Here is a 21,792-nt window from a genome sequence, read left to right as displayed (position 1 = left end):
GTATATTAATTGAGTTTGTGATATTACCTTTGTTTTTGCGGTGGTTGCCATCATAAGCTATGTATGATACAATCAACATCCTTGTACTTGTATTTTTGCAAACATAGGCAAATATAATTATAGAAAAATTTTTAAGTGGAACTAATTTCTGGGTTAACATTTTCAGTTTATTCGTCTTCATAAATTTCACCAAATTGTCCTTCCAAAATGTTGCTTCTGTTCATATTCTCACCAAAACAATTCAAGAGTTCCTGATTCATACAACTTCACCAACTTCATATATTATCAAACTTTTACATCTTTACTTAACCCTGTATGCTCTGATACGTTTTAAAAAAGCAACTCATTATTGTTTTAACTTGTTTTATTTCATTATTAGTGAGGTCCATATATTTGTATATGATATACAGTCTTGCCAATTACATGTTTTTCTGTGAACTATGGTTTTGCCTGTTGAGGGATAGGCGAAGACCTCTGGTGGCTCTCTGAGTCCTCAGAAAATTCATCACGCAGTGGAGGCAGGTGCTCTCTTTCTCCTCCTCTGGCCCAAATAAGCTCCAGCACCTTTCCTATTCTTACAGATGATCTCTGGGACAGCAGCAAGAGCGTCACTTCTAACCTTGGGTGGCCACTTCTCTGGCACTTCCACCAGAAAAGCAGCAAAGAAACTCCCTACTCTGGGATTCCCCAAACTCAGATGTGGGAGGGGTTCTAGCCTCACCCAACCAACTGTCCAGGGCAACACAGGGAGGCATGGGGGACACCAGCCCAGCCACCCCCTCCATGACGTCCTATTCTGCCTGCCCCCCATCATTCCCAGACTTGATGCTCTTATGTGGCCCAGGCAGAGGCGATGGGAGTCTGATTCGTCATCTTACTGCAACCAGCTTGTTGAACAAACGGGACTCGTGACATTATCCAAATATAGCTTTGTTTTTGCTTCCTTGTCCCTTTAAACTTTATTTGATGCAGGTAATCTTCTCCTTCACCAGGATGAAAATCCTGGCAGTTCTTTGGATTTTGTGTTTTCTCATTTGCATAATATATATTCCACCAGTCACTTTAAGTGGCACACACATCTCTCTTCAGCTGTCAGAGTGTCCAGTCCTGTGAGAGCCCGGCCATGACTTTTCACCTGCCCGTGCTCCTTAGGGCGAGAACACACAGTGGCCGGGGAGGGGGGGTGGGCGGGGAGGGTCCCTCCTGCCCTGCCTTCACTCACTGCCCTTTCCCTCCCACAGTGGAAGGTCAGGCCAGGAGACATGAGGGGAGGGGACAGTACTTTGGCTGGGTGGCTTCATGCTCTCAGGACCTGAGGCTTGGTTCACACAGGCATTTGCAAGGTTGAAAACAAGATGGAAGTTTCCTCTTTCTTTGTGGGCTGTTGGGGGTTCCTGCTAGGCCCCCCCTTGACCCAGGGGATACAGCTCTGCTCTGAGTGGGGTGTTCTCCTTCCCCAGCCTCCCACTTCTCCTCGCCAAGGCCTTCTCCTCTCCCCAGCCCCACAACAAGCCCACCTGCCCCTTGATCTGTGGGGACCAGGTCAGCACCTGTCTGAGAGCCAGGTGCCCCCCTCATCCTCTGGATTTCCCATGGTAGGCTTTGGTCATCTCAGGTGCCTGAAATGAGGTGGGTGATGAGGGGAAACAGGGATTATAGAGAAAGGAAAAAATACATCATTCCAACAGATGGGTCTTTCACCTGCCAAGCACTCAGCCCAGTATTTGGCCCATGGGAAATACACAATGAATGAATGGATGAATGAATGAATGAATGAATGAATGAATGAATGAATGAATCGGCCTGATCTCTGAGTAACGTCATCTGTATGTAGCACTTCTTTAGGGCTGCAATGCAAGAGACTGTCTGACAGCTGAACAGATTATAAATAGATTCTCTTAAAGCAGCATTTAAGATTTTATTTACAGGAATAAATGTTTCTTATATGACATTTTGAAAATACCAAAATGCACAAAGTAGGAAGTGAACTCACTTGTAATCCCACCACTCAGAACTCATCACTGTTAATACTTTATATTCATATATAAACGTATTGTGTATGTTATTTGAAAGCAAAAATAGTGAATGATATCATATGAAATTATGTGACATGGAATTCATAGAGCCCCAAAATGATACATCCTGCTTGGATACTATGACATTTGGGGGGGTGGGGGGGAGGGTATAATTTTGCTCAAGTTTTCTGTTGTGTTTCAGTTTGACTTGTAGGTCCCACCCTAGTCAGCTACTGCCACAATAATGCTGCATAACAAGAAACCAGGTGGCATAGAACAATAAGCATCTCTTTCTCACCCACGTGTCTGCAGGGGCACAACTGTTCATGGCTGGGCTTGGCTCCAGGCTGAAAGATTGGTTCAGATTTGCTCTGCAGATCTCCAAATGTCAAGCCTTTGCTTGCTTCACATCCATGTACATCCCATTGGTCAAAACAAGTCACATGGCCACGCCGACATCAACAGGGCCCGAGAAATAACACTGCTTTCGATGGGATTAACTGTAAAGTCACACAAAACAGGCAGTCACATGGAAAAGGATAAAGGGAAGGGTGAAGAATTGGCAACAATAATCCAATCCACCCAGGCCTAGGCATCCTAATTCATACCATTTTCTTCTAGGTAGATCTCAGATAGTAACTGAGTTTTTAAAAATACTTCATTGTGGAAAGCAACAAACTATAGGCTTTATTTATCATAAGCATAAAAGGCAGACATTCTGAATGCAATAAAGACTGGTCATTTCTCTTAAAACATAAAGTTTGAATCCTCTACAATCTATAGTTAATGTGATGTCCTCATTCTCTTTTATTTATTACATTCCTCTTCTGGGAATGCTCGATTTAACTCTTCTCTATATTTCCATGCATGTCACTTGACTCAGAGAGCACCTTTCTTTGGGTTTCAGTGAAGCCCCATAGGAAGAGCTCTTTCCTGTTTTTATGGCTGAAATCTTTCTAGCATGCCTCTCAGGGAAAATTAATATTTTCATATATTAAAGCATTTCTATTCTTCTAACATAGCTCTAATTGACTACATTAAAATATCCCTGTATCTGTTTATTATACACTTTTCCTCTTAAGCACATAATGTGAAATATTTAACTTATGTTTTCATGAAATGAATAAGAAATAGCCCTGTTGTTATATTCCCCATCATGTGATACTACTTTAGAATTTGGAGGTCATCTTTTTTCAGTTTCTAAGTTGGCCCCCCAATTTATATAAACCATCAAAATTCTTTCAACAATGACACCATTACCATCACAATTGAACCTTCCAGCCATTTTCCATGTACAGTAAGTAGGCATTTTGATCCGTGTTGCATAAAATGTGCAGGTGGTTTCGTTTTTCTGTTTCCATCCAGATACCTGACAAAGTGTGGACAGAGCCCCATTGAGCATTGGTTCAAGGCCTCAATTACTTGCTGTAAAAATGGCCATGAAAGGGAGCACAGACTCTTTTTTTTTTTATGTTTATTAAAATTTATTTTTGAGAGAGAGAGCACGTAAGAGCCGGGGAGGGGCAGAGAGAGAGAGAGAGAGAGAGAGAGAGAGAGAGAGAGAGAGAGAGACAGAGGATTGAAGCGGGCTCCGCGCTGACAGCAGAGAGCCAGATGAGGGCTCAAACCCACCAACTGAACTGTGAGATCATGACCCGTGTTGAAGTCGACGCCTAAGCCACTGAGCCACCCAGATGCCCTGGAGCATTAACTCTTTTATGTGGCTAGGAAAGCACTACTCAGTAGTGTGTCCCCCAACTGGAGGTTATGTTGCCCCTGGAGGGGGCATTTGGAGGGGGCACTGGAGGGGATTTGGGAAATGTATGGGGCACATTAAGTTAGCACAATAACTGAAGTCTGCTACTGACGTTTACTGCCTGGAAACCAGGAATGGCAACTTCCCACTCTACAGAGAAGTGTCCGATTCAAAATGCCAGCTGTGCTTTGTGTTGAAACACTGATTGAGTGGAACGTAGCTGGTGTTAATCAGGATTTTTAGTTGTAAGCAACAGAACCAACTCTAGCCAGTTTAAGTGGAAAAGGAGCTTTATAGCAAAAGATATTCAATAGCTCACAGAATCCCCAGAAGGTCCTGCAAATCAGGCTGGGTGGCCAAGCAGCACGAATGATGCTCATTACGCTACCAGCTGCTCCAGGGGAACCCTGTCACCAACTCTGGCACTGTATACTACCTACACAGGGTGTAGGGTCCCCCAGATAGCATTTTTGCCACTACTGTTTCTGAGAGCTGGATATCTCTCCACCAATCTCACCAGAATAGATTGATTCCATGCGCAGTCACCCTCTTGCTCGGCGGAGCCCAGGTCACATGTCTGAATCCCAGTGACAAAGAAGGCTGAGGAGTTGAGTTCCTGACCTCTATCTCAGGGCCTCTACTCTGGGGAAACGGGGCTCACAAGGTAGGAAGTTCCCCCAAATTAGGAAGGTGTTCAGAAGATGCTGGGAAGTCACTAGGTATGACAAATATCCATGAAATCATCAAAAGCCCTTATCATATGCCCCTCCATAAAGATATTTCTCAAGCATGAACCTGACAAAAATAGCTTCCAGATTCGCCTTCCAGAATCTTAAAAAGATATACTTAGTTTCTCCGCACTGTTACATATTCATTCTATTTTCTCTGCCTCAATTACCATATCAGATATTTTTTTGGACTGGTGCATACATATCACTTTTGTCTCCTTTCTCAGCACAGTAATTCCTGTCCAGTTATAAGATTTATTCTTTGTTCTCTCACCGCCTACAGCTTTATATATCCCATGTGAGCATTTACAGAAAAAAAAAAACCAAAAACCTTTTTTTAAATTATGGATAAGGCACCATATATGTGGTTTAAAAACAAGCAAAGAAAGGACAGTGCACTTTGATTCAAAGACATTATCATGGTCACTCTGTGCCACATGGTTTTTGGCAGGAAGTGTGGGGAGTAAACTGAAGAGTTGTGCCAATTTGCTATAAGGTTACTTAAGAACAAGAGCCCCATATGTCATAGCACTGCTTAAGTTGACAGGACTGCAAGCAGATGGGTCAGAGAATAGTGTAGAACACATAAATATATAGGGTAGTGTCACAGGATAGTGGTTTTTCAGAAATAACTTGAACCACTAAAGGGAAAGTAACATAAGCTTACTAGAAAGCATGAATTGATTTCTCAGTTGTATTACTCCTATCTTTGATGATATAACAGAACTTAATGATCTTCCAATAAGTGACTAATAACTGAATACGTAGAGGAATAACTACTGCATTTACATTTTTTTAAATTTTTTTTTTAACGTTTCATTTATTTTTGAGACAGAGACAGAGCATGAATGGGGGAGGGGCAGAGAGAGAGGGAGACACAGAATCGGAAGCAGGCTCCAGGCTCTGAGCCATCAGCCCAGAGCTCAACGCGGGGCTCAAACCCACGGACCGCGAGATTGTGACCTGAGCTGAAGTCGGACGCTTAACCGACTGAGCCACCCAGGCGCCCCCTACTGCATTTACATTTTAAGATCATCCCAATATGCTTAAATTTATCACTTGCACTTAATAGATGCAAATAAGTAGTTTTGAGTGTATTACACTAGTGATGATTATACTACCTTCCATCACTCTCAAATTACCTTTTTATTCCTGGAACAGGGATCCAGGGGAAAAGTGCTGTAGCTACTATCAGAATTTTAAATTCACCGAGTCAAAGTGAATTTCTCTAGTGTGCATTTTCACTGTGAATGAAATAATCCAAGGCTTTGTCTTGTTTGCATGTGTCTGCCACCAAATTCATGTAGGGACTTGGAAACTTTTTTTTTAAGTACACTGGGTCTATTTATTTTTTATGTGGATTATCTTTACATGGAAAAAAATTGGAATTCAGAAATGCATCTAAAATTTTTTCATTATTACAGAAGAGTTTTGAACATGATGAAAACAATGGATGACAATAGATTGATTACCCATTCAATTTATGTTTGGAGATTCTACAAGTTTGTTGACCCTAATTATATAATGAAATAAATCTTAATTTGTTACATAATGTGGTAGCTGGTTTATACGTCTGTGATAAAGTGCAGAAGTGTAAGTAAGTCATAGGTCTGAAATGATGTCTAGATATGAAGTCAAGACTGCTTTATTCACCTCCTTAGGAGAACATCTGGCTGACAGAACACCTGGGTGAGGCACATTTGGGGTTTTGGAGTGAACAGTTTGAATCTTAAGTATGCTTTCTATATAAATCTAGTATATCTCAAAGGGCTTTAGTTACTCTAGACTAAGAAATAGATTAATACAATAATATGATTCTATAAACAGGACCATGTTCAAAGCTGATAGAATCTTGTCCTGCTAGTGAAAATAATTATTTTGGGGCACCTGGGTGGCTCAGTTGGTTAAGTGTCTGATTCCCGATTTTGGCTCAGGTCATAATCTCCTGGTTCATGGGATTGAGCCTCGAGTCAGGTTCTGTGCTGACTGCGTGGAGCCTGCTTGGGATTTTCTCTCTCCCTCTCTCCCTGCCCCACCCCCACTCGCACACATGCACGTGCTCTCTCTCTTTCAAAATAAACATTTAAAAAAATATTATTTTGGGGGTGCCTGGGTTGCTCAGTCGGTTAAGCATCCAAATTCGGCTCAGGTCATGATCTCTTGGTCTGTGAGTTCGAGCCCCGCATTGGGCTCTCTGCTGACAGGTCGGAGCCTGGAGCCTGCTTCAAATTCTGTGTCTCCCTCTTTCTGCCTGTCCCCTGCTCACACTCTGTCTCTCTCAGAAATAAGCATTAAAAAAACTTTTTTTAAATATTATTTTGGAGGCACCTGGAAGGCGCAGTCAGTTAAGCATCCAACTTTGGCTTAGGTCATGATCTCGAGGTTCGTGAGTTCAAGCCCTGAGTCAGGCTCTGTGCTGACAGCTCAGAGCCTGGAGCCTGCTTTGGATTGTCTCCCTCTCTCTTTGCCCCTCCCCTGCTCACGCTCTCTCTTTCGAAAAATAAATAAGCATGAAACATATGTGTGTGTGTGTGTGTGTGTGTGCGTGTGTGTGTGTGTATTATTTTTAACATCCCTTTAACATTCATATAGGATCTGCTATTCTTCCAGTGATTGTAAAATATTGGAATTTTGTTATAAATGTGAGTGTGTGCCCTTGCAGTTTCCCTACCTCAAGTTGAGAACCAACACAAAGGGAACAGAATGTAACACTAAGCGTCTTACTGACACTGGATGCACTCAGAGTCACAAAGGGCTCACACGTGGGTGGCCCGCCGAGACAGTGGAGCTAGCATGAGCAGCACTGTGGGGCAGTCACAGAGTCTAGGATCCCTGGAAGTCACCTGGCCAAACTGTGTCCGATTCTAATTTGGCAGCAGAGGCTCAGATAAGTGAGCTGGTTTGCTCGAGATCGCTTCTCAGTGGTGGAAGGTCTAGAAGCCACAATCCACCTCCTGGACCAAACTGAGACTCTTTGACCAACCATGCAGCCTCCCTGTCAGAAGCCAAGGCCACATAACATATACTACCATTTTAGGACAACATATTCTGGCGATGAGACCCAGCGAGGGATTATCCTATGAGTTTGAACAGTGGCAGAAGGGTCTTTTGAGTATTTCAGATCCCAAATTTAGACTTTTGCCAATTCTTATTTGGTTGTTAGAATGGAATCATGAAGAAAATATATTTTATTGTATATTTCCCATGATCTCTGTAAACCTGATTAAATGAAGATTTCACTGATAAGGATTAGAATCTTTAATCTCTAAATTAACTATCTGGGGTTTTTTTTCCCCCCCTCCAGTTCCATCACATCAGCTGACAGCTCTCATGTACATTCATATAACTTCAGGGTTACAAGGGAGCTGGCTGAGTCAAAAGAAAGTGACCCATCCTTAACTTGTGAAATGTATTGTACTTGGTAGAGAGAGGAAGTGTTGCATTGTGGAAAGACTATAGCTTTGAAGTGGAAGACCCTAGTCTAAATTTAGCCCTACCTTTTATTAGCTTTATAAATAGCCACTCAGCTTCATAGCCATTTAACCATTTACAGCTCCAGTTTCCTAGTTTCCTTAAAGGACTTTTTTTTTTTTTAATGTTCACTTATTTTTGAGAGAGAGAGAGAGAGAGAGAGTCAGAGAACAAGTGGGGGAGGGGCAGAGAGGGGGAGACACAGAGGCTCCAGGCTCTGAGCTGTCAGTGCAAAGCCTGAAGCAGGGCTCAAACCCAAGGACCACGAGATTGTGACCTGTGCCGAAGTTGGACACTTTGCAGACTGAGCCGCCTAGGCGCCCGAGTTTCCTAGTTTTCCAAGCTGTAAAACAGTCCTAGTAACTTCCTAGGAGGGTCACTGAAGGGAAGAAATGTAATAGTGTGCTTCAATCACCTGGCACAGAGGTATCTAGCCAATGAAAGCAACAATTCTTAACTAAAGTAAGACCTGTAACCCCAGATTGCAAAGAAGACACTATTTGAGCCTTTCAGATTGTTTGGAAAGATTGGAACAGCTCCTTGAGAATAAAGATATTTATGGAAATAGGCTGAGAAGATCTAATTCTCCTAAAGTACTGTTAACCTAGATTAATGGAACAGTGAAAATAGCTCTGGAATGTTGAGATGGAGCCCTTGGGTGTAGTTCAGGGCCAGTTCCCTAATAGGAATGGCCTTGGAAAAGGCACTCACAGCCTCCTCGAGTCTGTTTCTTCATTTGAAAAACAAGGCAAGTCCCAAAATATCTTTGCTTCCTATCTTAAAGGTTTATTTAAGGAAAGCCCTCTACACCACCAAGGGATTTCACGGTAAGCAGCTCCCTGTCTTTGCATCTGGAAGGTTCTGCTCCTTTCATCTTCACTCCTGCTGTCACTTCACTGACACATAATTAGCAGTTTGTGAGATGCTATTTAGATTTTCTTTGCATTTCACGTTCTGTTGTTAATTCTCTGTGAGGCTGACTGATTTGAGGTGATTTAAAAATCTAACGCAGAAGATGCTCTGCAACAGTGCTATCTTAGCATGAAGGAGAAGGACATAAATAAAGGTGAAAAAACACTAAAGCGATCAGAGCTCCTGCTGATGACTTCATTCTACCAACACAGATACAACAACTTCCAAGAATCAGGAAACAAAAGGGAGAGGCAAAAAGGGAAAAACAATACATTTATTAAGAGGCATGAAAATGCATAAACTCATTTATAAATAAATGTAGAATTTACCCAGTGAAAAAATAGCTAAAATCCATGAGTAAGCTGGATTTTGTATCTGAAATGATTACATATTTGATCTCCAATAATTTCCTCTCCAACATGATCTCTTAGTAGCAGCCATTTTGCAATGACCATAGAAAAAGCTGTTACCAAAGACTGTCACGTGGGGGGAAATTTTTCAAGAATTTTCTTTAAAAATGAACCAGTGCAAACAAATTCAGATTATAAGGGATACAGTAAGACCTAGGGCTTATCTTCAGAAAAGTAGAAAATAAAAATCCCAAACATTTATTCATTAAGAAATGAAAAAGCAAACTACATTTTGATCATTGAAAAATAATACATATGGATATTATAAAACATTCTTAACCAGTAATTGTAATAATTACACTTATAAATGTTCATTCAAGTACTAATGTTCAATAAACATTCAAATCCCCATTAAAAGTAACACTAGATACAGACATACGTGGACAATACTACTTCTGATTTAATGACAACAAAAATCACATCAACAGAAGGCAAGTGATCCTTAAAACACTGTATTTTTTTTGTATGTAAATGATTTTTCACAGTCTGTGTATTTTATCTGTGAGAACCCAAGGAACATCTCACAACAGCTAATTAAGAAGTCCTTTCTATAAAATAACTTTTGATATTACAGAAACAAACATACCAGAACACAAGTTGAGTTTAAAACATAACAGGGCAGAATCTGTTTTCTTTGGCAGGAAATTATTCATTCCTTACCAAATGTTGGTTTGCTGTTGTGTGGACACTATGAAAACACTTTTTGGTATTTACCAAAGACCTATGAAATCATCTGAAAAGGTATCATTAACTATGGTACCGTGATAACAGCGTAGCGCTTACGTCAAAGTTGCGCCGAAATCAACCTGGTTTCCTTGATTACTGTTGTTAACAGATCTTCCTTCAAAAAGCTCCCTCCTAATCCTGGCCTGAGTCTCAGGTTTTAATAAAAGTTCCTTTATCTGTTTCACTTTGGACTTCAGACCCATCCTTTCTCGACGCAAAGCTTCATTAATTAAGTCCCGGAATCCAATAGGTTTCTTGCCTAGGGGAAAAAAAAATTATATAATACATTTTACATACAAATGCCAGTGAAAAACATTAAATATGGCACACCGACTTATCAAAAGAAGGCTAAAAGAAACCTTTAAAATGTTGCCCACATGTTATAGAAAAGGTTGCATTTTGCCAAAAATATATAATTTGCATGAAACGAATTTACGGTAAATAAAAATCACTGCAAAGCCACAGCAGACACAGGACAAGTGTGCGACATTATGGACTGACAGTATGGAAAACGATTTCAACAGTGATTGTTTTAAACTTAGCACTTGTTAGCTGTGTGTGTGTTTTGGCCTCAGGTAAAGTGGTCAAATGCCCTGCTAAGCAATATAAATGGCAGTATTCCATTTATGGCAAGGCCCCTTCCAAGGCCTTTAATTTGAGTCCATGAGGCATAACCCAAAGTCCCCTCTCCCTTGGCCATGGCTGAGGGTAAGTGAAACTTGGGCCATTCTTTCATAAGTGAGTTTCCTCTGCTAGCCACGGCACTCCATTCTCTTCTGTTGTGCTTCAGAAATGCAAACACATTGATCACGAAAGTATTAGGCAATCTCCACAGCTTGGACAAGAGACATTTAAACAGCACAATGCAAAGTAGTCCGTTGACTCAGCAGAGGGGAGCCGGATGCTTCTCACGGAGCAGCGGGGGGGCCTGCCTGCATTGGGGTCTCATTTCCTGTTGTTGTCACTGTCAGTGCCATTCCTATCAGCCTCTTGAGTTTTCACAGAGCTCCCATCCCCTGGCTTGCTTTTGTTCTGTGTTTCTTCCAGATACTGCTGGACAGCCTTGAGCACCGCGTTCTCCACCAGCCTCTTACTGAGCCTTACCAGTTCAGCATCATCAGGCTCACCTCCATTCTTATCACCTACATTCCACAATAGAGAAGAGAGATCACTGAGGTCATATTGCCATAGAAACTTGGCATGCAGGGGCCGGCTAGTTCAGTTAGTTAAAAAGAGCAAGTGTCCTTCAATCTGGCAAATTGGATCTGTAAATCCAAGAACACTGGTGTGGCTTTTCATTAGGTATTTGCAGAAACAGGAGACTGCCTATGCCTGAAGATGTCAGGTTGAAAAGCAGTTCTTTAACCCCACTCCAAAAACATTCCACCTAGCAATGCTGGAAGCTTCCTATTTCTACATGGAATTTTTGTCCTTCTCTCATCCATGACTATTTGCTACTGTTAAAGTCCACGCGCCCACCACCTGGAGCCTCAGACATGTGAATTCACCAACCAGATCTGCATCTGCTTTTCCTTCGCCACTGATAAATGTCAAGTGATCAAGATTTCCCAATCAACTAACTACTTGGGATCACTAGTTGTTTACATGATTGGCCCATAGATTGGTTGTTAATAAACTCTCAGCAATTCCATGAAGACAAAGGCAGTTATTCCTGCTAGGAACTGGTTTAAAATAAACTTGTAAAATTAATATTCTATGTAATCTCGGTGCTATCACTACAATTTCAGAAATAAGAAACCCTTCAAGAGTTAGGATGATGATAGTAAATTACTAGATGTTAATATTTTATAGCCATTTTATTTCCCTGCTAGTGATGATCAAGGTTTAATTATTCTACCTTTCATTTCACCTTAAAAGGGCTGGTTCTCATCTATTCCTATGCTACACATTTCCCACTCACTCTCTTCCATGTCTCCATTAACTGGGGAAAAAGAGCAAGGGACTCATCTCTCATGCCCATTCATTCCCTAATCTTCTTCCACGAGCTGTGTACCCAAGAAGGCAGATGAGTGGAGGCAAAGACAATGCAGCACCTAAATATGGTACACAAATACTAACAGATCTCAAGGGAGTGACAGACAGCAATATAATAATAGTAGGGGACTTCAGTATTCCACTTTCAACAATGAATAGATCATCCAGATAGAAAAACAGAAAGGAAGCATTGGATTTGAACTATACTTTGGACCAAATGGACCTAAGAGACATATACAGAACATCCAGCAGTAATCAAAACAGTATGGTATTAGCATAAAAACAGACACATAGACCAACTGAACAGAATCTAGAGCCCATAAGTAAACTCATGCATAGATGGTCAACTAATGTTTGACAATGGAGCAAGAAAACACAATGCAGAAAGGACAGCCTCTTCAATAAATGGTGCTGGGAAAAGTGACATCGACATGCAAAAGAATGAATGAAATTGGACCCCTATCTTACACACACTCACAAAAATTAATTCAAAATGGAATAAGGACATAAACATAAGACCTGAAACCAAAAAACTCTTGAGAAGAAACCAAAGGAAAAAAAGTTCCTTGACACTGGTCTTGGCAATGATTTTTTTTGGAGATGACACCAAAGAACAAACAATGAAAGTAAAAATCAGCAAGCGAGACTATATCAAATTAAAAAATCTTCTGCACAGCAAAAGAAACAAACAACAAAATGAAAGGACAATCTACAGAATGGGAGGAAATATTTGCAAGTCACATATTTGATAAGGGGTTAATATTCAAAATATATAAGGAACTCCTACAACTCAATAGCCAAAACACAAACAATCCAATTTAAAAATGGGAAGAGGACCTGAATAGACATTTTTTCCAAATAAGACATACAAAAATGTCTAATAAGTACCTGAAAAGGTGCTCAATATCACTAATCATCAGGGACATGCAAATCAAAACCCCAGTGAGATATCACCCCACAACTGTTAAAATGGTTAATATCAAAAAAACAAGAGATAACAAATGCTGGCAAGGATGTGGAGAAAAGGGAACCCTTGTGCACTGTTGATGGGAAAGTAAATTGGTGCAGCCACTGTGGAAAATAGTATGGAGGTTCCTCAAAAACTTAAAATTGGAATTACCATATGATCCAGCAATCCCACCCACTTCTAGGTATATATCTGAAGAAGGTGAAATCACAATCTCAGAGAGATATCTGTACTCCTATGTTCACTGGAATGTGTTTCACAATAGCCAAGACATGAAAAAAACCTGTGTACAATGATGAATGGATAAAGAAAATGTGGTATTTGTATAAGACGAAATATTATTCAGCCATAAAAAGAAGGCAATCCTGCCATTTGTGACAATATGGTAGAAGTTTAGGGCATTGTGCTAAGTGAAAGATGGCAGACAGAGAAAGAAATACCGTGTGATCTCATTTACATGTGGAATCTAAAAACACTGGACTCAAAAAAACAGAGAATCAAACGGTGGTTTAAGCAGGGGCAGAAAAATGAGGAATCCCGGTCAAAGACTTTTAGTTACAAGATGAATAAGTTCTGAGGATCTAATGGAAGCACAGTAACTACATTACCAATACTGTATCATATACATGAATATTTGCTATGAGAGTAGAGCTTTAGTGCTCTCACTACAACAACAACAAAATATAATTAGGTAAAGGTAAAGGATGTGTTAACTAAAGTCTCTGTGGCAAATATTTTGCAATAAATATGTATATCATATCATCACATTCTATACCCTAAACTTACACAATGTTATATGTCAAGTATATCTCAATAAGCTGGGGAGGAAAAATAAAAACTAGAATGCTCACTACATTAAAATCACCTCATTTTTGGAATATTACCCTTGGCCTCCAGGAGGCAAAAGCCCAGTGTTACACTTGCATCCTTAGGTCTGGGACAGGTAAATACTGAGGGTCTGAGCTGGAAGATGGATATTGTTTTCTATGCTTATATGTAACAGGGATTGAAATACAAAAGCACATATGCTAAGGGAGAGAATTGGCCTAAAGACCTCCTTCTGAGCCCCACTTCTATTTAACACACGTCCAGGACCAACTCTGCTTATAACCATCATTCCTACACCATCCAAGCAGATGAGAGATAGCTTAAAGACCCATCTAGATTTTCTACCAGTGCAAGGCCTTAGCAATTGCTTTCCCTTAAAGAGTGGCAATGTGGCACCCCAGATGACCAAAAGTTCTAGGTAGAACCTTTGAAGTGCAAAATATGCTTAGAATTGAGTAAGCTTCAACTCTGTGATATCTACATAGAAGTAATTCAACGTAAATACGTCAGGATATTATTATTAAAATAAAGATAAAGAAATTAATACCACATTTGGGGGCACTTTAAGACTATTTTTATCAGTAAGAATAAATGAGTATATTGTGTAATACTTACAGGATTTTAGCTTAATCTTACAAGACAGTGTTTATATAACTGATACCTCCAAATGTGTTACCTACCTGGAACTATTTGTATAACGGCTCTTCAAACTTAAAAGGGAAAAAGTCACACTGCAAATGAAGGGACACTTTTTAAGTACCCCCAAAACACTGGGAATGACTGCAGCTGCCACCCTACTGTGCTCAGCGCCCAGGCCAGAGGCGCATTCCTCCGGGCTATTCCTTACTCTGGTCAGCTTTCAGGTAACATCAGTCATCATATCACTGATACTCACTAGTTGTACTTGATCCTAGTCTTTACTCACTCCTAAGATGCCTCAAGTCACATCATCTGTGTTTCTGAGATTTCTCTCGGCCTGCTACGAAGTGCTCTTGTCACTTCAAACACTCAGAGATTGAAAACACAAAAGTTTTCCCACGAAAAGTTATTTTTCCCTTCTGATTTCCCATTTGTGATTATGCTTTTATTATTATTTTATTATCCAAGTCAACCAAGCTCAAAACAAGACGGACACTGTCTGATTCCTGCATTTCCCTCATTAACTCCTTTACTAGCCAAGCCCCATGAATGTGCTTTTCACAATTTGTCTTCTCCTCAATGCATTTGGTATAACACCTTTAGCTTAATATTTATAAACTGTCCCTTTTAGCGTCCATTGTCTCTACAGAAAAATTTAAACTAGTCTTCCTAAGCTTTCTAAAGTTGACTGTTGGTGATCACCCACCAGCACCGTGCTCCCGCTGTCAGCTTCCAGCATCTCCTCAGGTGCCTCCACATCATCCTCTACTTCTAGATGGCCCTCCCTTTCTCTAATTAAAATCCCACTACTACAAGAAGCCTTCCCTGACTAACCCAGATGGAAGTGATGTGCTTCCACTGGATTCCAATAATTTTGGCTGCACAGATAGTACATGGTCATTTGGTCATTCATTCACATATGCACTGAGGACCTAAGATACACCTGGCTATTCCAGCCTATGGGGATACAGCAGAGAACAAAACAAAGCCCTACTGGTTTTCCTTTCTTAGTTTCTTTACAAATCAAGAGCCTTATTTATTTATTATTTACTTGATTTATTATTCAACAACTACTGATTGAGTATCCGCTCTGCTAAAGACACAGTCTTGAGTATAGAAACCATGTCCTAGGTTCTCAGTTATCTTCTACTCTGCTAATGTGTGGCACAGCTTATTGAATACAATAAGAGCTTGATAAATATTTGTCAGTCCAGTGAATTGTTGATTAAAGTCCTTGAAGGGAGTACAACATTTAAAAATGTTCCCATCCAAAGGCTTTGGGATGCAGTGAAGGCAGTCCTGAGAAGAAAATACATTGCAATCCAGGCCTATCTCAAGAAACAGGAAAAATCCCAAATACAAAATCTAACAGCACAATAGAAGCAGAATGGCAAAGACATCCTACACCCAGCAGAAGAAGAGAAATAATAAAGATCAGAGCAGAAATAAACAATATAGAATCTAAAAAACTGTAGAGCAGATCAATGAAATCAAGAGTTGCTTTTTTGAAAAAATAAATAGAATTGATAAACCTCTAGCCAGGCTTCTCAAAAAGAAAAGGGAGATGACCCAAATAGATAAAATCATGAATGAAAATGGAATTATTACAACCAATCCCTCAGAAATACAAGTAATTATCAGGGGATATTATGAAAAATTATATGCCAACAAACTGGACAACCTGGAAGAAATGGACAAATTCCTAAGCACCCACACACTTCCAAAACTCAAAGAGGAAGAAATAGAAAACTTGAACACACCCATAACTAGCAAAGAAATTGAATCAGTTGTCAAAAATCTCCCAGGAAATAAGAGTCCAGGACTAGATGGCTTCCCTGGGGAATTCTACCAGACATTTAAAACAGAGATAATACCTGTCCTTCTCAAGCTGTTCCAAAAACTAGAAAGGGAAGGAAAACTTCCAGGTTCATTCTATGAAGCCAGCATTACTTTGATTCCCAAACCAGACAGAGACCCAGCAAATAAAGAGAACTACAGGCCAATATCCCTGATGAATATGGAAGCAAAAATTCTCAACAAGATACTAGCAAATCGAATTCAACAGCATATAAAAAGAACTATTAACCATGATCAAGTGGGATTCATTCCTGCAATGCATGGTGATACAAATCAATGTGATACATCACATTAATAAAAGAAAAAATAAGAACAATATGATCCTGTCAATCAATGCAGAAAAAGCATTTGACAAAATTCAGCATCCTTTCTTAATAAAAACCCTCGAGAAAGTTGGGATAGAAGGAACATACTTAAACATCATAAAAGCCATTTATGAAAAGCCCACAGCTAATATCATCCTCGATGGGGAAAAACTGAGAGCTTCCCCCCTGAGATCGGGAACACAACAGGGATGTCCACTCTCACCGCTGTTGTTTAACAAAGGGTTGAAAGTGCTAGCATCAGCAATCAGACAACAAAAGGAAATCAAAGGCATCAAAATTGGCAAAGATGAAGTCAAACTTTCACTTTTTGCAGATGACATGACATTATACATGGAAAACCCAAGAGACTACCAAAAGTCTGCTAGAACTGAAACATAAATTCAGCAAAGTCACAGGATACAAAATTAATATACATAAATCAGTTGCATTCTTATACACTAATAATGAAGCAACAGAAAGACAAATAAAGAAACTGATCCCATTCACAATTGCACCAAGAAGCATAAAATACCTAGGAATGAACCTAACCAAAGGTGTAAAAGATCTGTATGCTGAAAACTATAGAAAGCTTATGAAGGAAATTGAAGAAGATACAAAGAAATGGAAAAACATGCCATGCTCATGGATTGGAAGAATAAATATTGTTAAAATGTCAATACTACCCAAAGCAATCTACACATTCAATGCAATCTCAATCAAAATTGCACCAGCATTCTTCTCAAAGCTAGAACAAGCAATCCTAAAATTTGTATGGAACCACCAAAGACCCCAAATAGCCAAAGTAATATTGAAGAGTAAGACCAAAGTGGGAGGCATCACAATCCCAGACTTTAGCCTCTACTACAAAGCTGTAATCATCAAGACAGCATGGTATTGGCACAAAAACAGACACACAGACCAATGGAATAGAATAGAGACTCCAGAATTGGACCCACAAAAGTATGGCCAACTAATCTTTGACAAAACAGGAAAGAATATCCAATGGAAAAAAGTCCCTTTAACAAATGGTGCTGGGAGAACTGGACAGCAACATGCAGAAGAATGAAACTAGACCACGTTCTTACACCATTCACAAAAATAAACTCAAAATGGATGAAGGACCTGAATGTGAGACAGGAAACCATCAAAACCCTAGAGGAGAAAGCAAGAAAAAAACCTCTCTGACCTCAGCCACAACAATTTCTTAGTTGACATATCTCCAAAGGCAAGGGAATTAAAAGCAAAAATGAACTACTGGGGCCGCATGAAAATAAAAAGCTTCTGCACTGCAAAGGAAACAATCAACAAAACTAAAAGGCAACCGACAGAATGGGAAAAGATATTTGCAAATGACATATCGGACAAAGGGCTAGTATCCAAAATCTATAAAGAGCTCACCAAACTCCACACCCGAAAAACAAATAATCCAGTGAAGAAATGAGCAGAAGACATGAATAGACACTTCTCTAAAGAAGACATCCAGATGGCCAACAGGCACATGAAAAGATACTCAATGTCACTCCTCATCAGGGAAATACAAATCAAAACCACACTCAGATATCACCTCACGCCAGTCAGAGTGGCCAAAATGAACAAATCAGGAGACTATAGATGCTGGAGAGGATGTGGAGAAACGGGAACCCTCTTGCACTGTTGGTGGGAATGCAAACTGGTGCAGCCGCTCTGGAAAACAGTGTGGAGGTTCCTCAAAAAATTAAAAATAGATCTATCCTATGACCCAGCAATAGCACTGCTAGGAATTTACCCAAGGGATACAGGAGTGCTGATGCATAGGGGCACTTGTACCCCAATGTTTATAGCAGCACTTTCAACAATAGCCAAATTATGGAAAGAGCCTAAATGTCCATCAACTGATGAATGGATAAAAAAATTATGGTTTATATACACGATGGAATATTACTCGGCAATGAGAAAGAATGAAATCTGGCCATTTGTAGCAACATGGATGGAATTGGAGAGTGTTAAGTGAAATAAGTCATACAGAGAAAGAGATACCATATGTTTTCACTCTTCTATGGATCCTGAGAAACTTAACAGAAGACTGTGTGGGAGGGGGAGGGGAAAAAAGTTAGAGAGGGAGGGAGGCAAACCATAAGAGACTCTTAAAAAGTGAGAATAAACTGAGAGTTGATGGGGGGTGGGAGGGAAGGGAAAGTGGGTGAAGGGAATTGAGGAGGGCACCTGTTGGGATGAGCACTGGGTGTTGTATGGAAACCAATTTGACAATAAATTTCATCTTAAAAAAAATGTTCCTATCTCGCTATAAGCATAGCACACCCTGGCCAGAGATTTAAATTTAATAAATTTAAAGCTAGAGCAGAGAATTCCAGAATAATCCAAATAGTCATATAAAAATATCCAACCACTTTGTTTGATAAACCTGGTCAATGACAAAATATCCAGTCTATGTGACAAATATTAACCATCTACAATTACTAACCAATCAACCAAAAAAGGAAAGAAATTTATAAATCAATCTTCCAGATCTTTCCTGAATTCTTGCCTCCACCTTACAATTTCCACAAAGCATCCTCAGACTACCCATGTTAGTTCAAGGAAGACCCGACTAGAAGGTTCATCACAGAGCCCTGCAAGTATGTAGCAATTCAAAAAATGTGTCTTCATTCCAGTAAGACCTTATTCATATTCCCACTTTCAACAGGCTTAATTTAACTTAATTAACAGGAGACATCTTAAGATTCAAGTTATACTGTATTTTTCTTCTGCCTACGACTTGAATGAATGTATCTGTCTCCATAGTGACCTCTAAGATAAATGGCTAGCTTCCTTTTACCTGAAGCATAGTTAAAAATGGCAGTTCGACATGCCACTGCAAGGTACACAAACTATCTTTTGATATTTCAACAAAGGTACACACGAAAGATATTCCCAATGTGTGAAGCAAAATCTTGATAAAATTTTCTTTCTTGGTTTACTTGGGTTATTTAATATCATACCTACTTAAAGTGACAGATTAACCTTTGTCTTTGACACTGTTATTTTAGAAATCTCCCCAGAATATCTTCAATCAATTTCTTAGGATAGTACTAAAAATACAAAAGAAAGGCAAGGAGAAATTCTGTTAGGCCCACCAAATACAGTACTGTCCCTAAAAGGAGAGACTTAAATTTTCAACAAATTTCAAGTAAGTGATTCCACACTCTAAGAATTGTAACACCATTAATCCACTGTATGTACCCATGATTCTGTTTGTGTTTATATTACCTGAGATCTCTGATACCAACCCAATGTAGAGATAAAATTTATTTTTGTGGTCAAAAAAAGAAGTTCCTTTGCAGCCACAAAAATATTTTCTACCAACTAGAATAATTTAAGATCAACATTAATATGGTTCAGCTGTTCTTATGTGTGAGCTAATTGCTTATTTGATGTCATACAATGGGCTCCAGAAACCATCACCATCCCCCACCTACCACAAATATCTAGGTACCTATTTGTGTTGACAAGAATAAATCATGCTAATATTTTTTAAAAGTGAACAAAAGAAATTTTTTCTTACAGTGCCATGTAAGACCAAGGAAGAAAGTACAACTACATTAAACGTATTAATTGTCCCAATCAAAATCCCAGCAAATTATTTTGTGGGGGCATCAGTGAAATGATTCTAAAGTTTCTATGGAGAGGAAAAAAATAACAGAATAGCCAATGCATGTTGCCAGTGCAATATTAGAGGAGGAGAATAAAGTTGGAGGACTTACACTATCCAACTTCAAGACTAACTGTAAAGCCATAATAATCAAGACAGTCTGGTATTGACAAAAGAATAGACAAATATATTACTGGAGCAGAACAGAGAGAGCCCAGAAATGGACCCACACAAAAACAATCAACTGATCTTTGAAAAAGGAGCAAAAGAAATACAATCAACCAAATGGGGGCAAAGACAGACTCTTTAACAAATGATGGAACAATTGGACATCCACATCCATGCACATTAGTGAATCTAGACAGAGACCTCATGCCCTTCCCAAAAATTAACTTAAATGCATCACAGACCTAAATATAAAATGCAAAACAATAAAACTCTTAGAAGATAACATAGGAGAAAATCTAGATGACCTTGGGTATGACAATTACTTTTTAGGTAACACCAAAGATACAACCCATGAATGAAATAACTGATAAGCTAGACTTCACTGAAATTAAAACCTCTGCTCTGTGAAAACAAAGGAAAATGTCAAGTGAATGGGAATACAGGCCACAGACTGGGAGAAAATATTTTAAAAAATAACTATAGTCCAAAATATGCAAAGAACTCTTAGAACTCAACAATAAGAAAACAAACAACTCAGTTTAAGTTGGCCAAAGATCTTACTAGAAACCTCACCAAAGAAGATACGTAGGTGACAAAGAAACATATAAAAATATGTTGCATGTCATATGCCATCAGGGGAATGCAAATTAAAACAACAATGATACATCACTACACACCTATTAGAATGGCCAAAATCCAAAACACTGACCACACCAAATGCTGACAAAGATACAGGGCAACAGAAACTCTCATTCATTGCTGGTGGGAATGCAAAGTGTTTCAGCCACTTTGGAAGACAGTGGGTGTTTTTTTCATAAAACTAAACATATTCTTATCATACAATTCAGCAATCATGCTTAGTATTTACCCAAGGCAGCTAAAAATTTATGTACACACAAAAACCTACATGTGGATGATAACAGCATCTTTCTTTCATGTTAACGTAGTTCAAATTTTAATTTATTTGTTTAAAGCCTCTTTTTCATAGTTGCCAAAATTTGGAAGAAACCAAGATGTCCTCCAGTAGGTGATAGATAGATAGATAGATAGATAGATAGATAGACAGATAGATAGACAGACAGACAGACATGTCCAGATAATGGAACACTATTTGGTGCCAAAAAGAAATGAATCAAGCCATAAAACGACATGAAAGAACCTTAAACGCATATTACTAAGTGAAAGAAACCAACCTGAAAAGACTACATACGGTATGATTCCAACCACATGACACTCTGGAAAAGGCAAAACTATGGACACAGTATAGAAAGATCAGTGGTTGCCAGGGGTAGGGGAGGAGAGAGATTATTAAGCAGAACACAGAGGATTTTTAGGGCAGTGACAATACTATGTATTATACCATAATGATGGATATATGACATTATAC

General features: G+C 39.4%; 1 protein-coding gene across 8 annotated transcripts in view; it reads right to left on the bottom strand.

Moving 5' to 3' along the window:
- Positions 1-1,187: 1,187 nt before the first annotated feature.
- The window catches only part of AKAP7 (A-kinase anchoring protein 7), a 158,840-nt gene continuing 138,235 nt past the window's right edge, over positions 1,188-21,792 (bottom strand). For 4 of the 8 annotated variants that reach the window (XM_042987156.1, XM_042987158.1, XM_007078628.3 and 1 more), the window contains one exon: positions 10,192-11,160. In XM_042987156.1, the coding sequence (XP_042843090.1) occupies positions 10,964-11,160 (197 nt within the window). In that variant the 3' untranslated portion in view covers positions 10,192-10,963. Of the gene's footprint in view, positions 2,516-3,275; positions 3,385-9,138; positions 11,161-21,792 lie in introns of those variants that run through there. The other 4 variants (XM_042987153.1, XM_042987155.1, XM_042987157.1 and 1 more) reach the window with 3 other exon arrangements.

The sequence above is a fragment of the Panthera tigris genome, chromosome B2, assembly GCF_018350195.1.
Source record: "Panthera tigris isolate Pti1 chromosome B2, P.tigris_Pti1_mat1.1, whole genome shotgun sequence".
In the NCBI taxonomy this organism is placed as follows: domain Eukaryota; kingdom Metazoa; phylum Chordata; class Mammalia; order Carnivora; family Felidae; genus Panthera; species Panthera tigris.
Note: the sequence above shows the minus strand (reverse complement) of the source record. Positions and strands in the feature narration are given on the sequence as shown.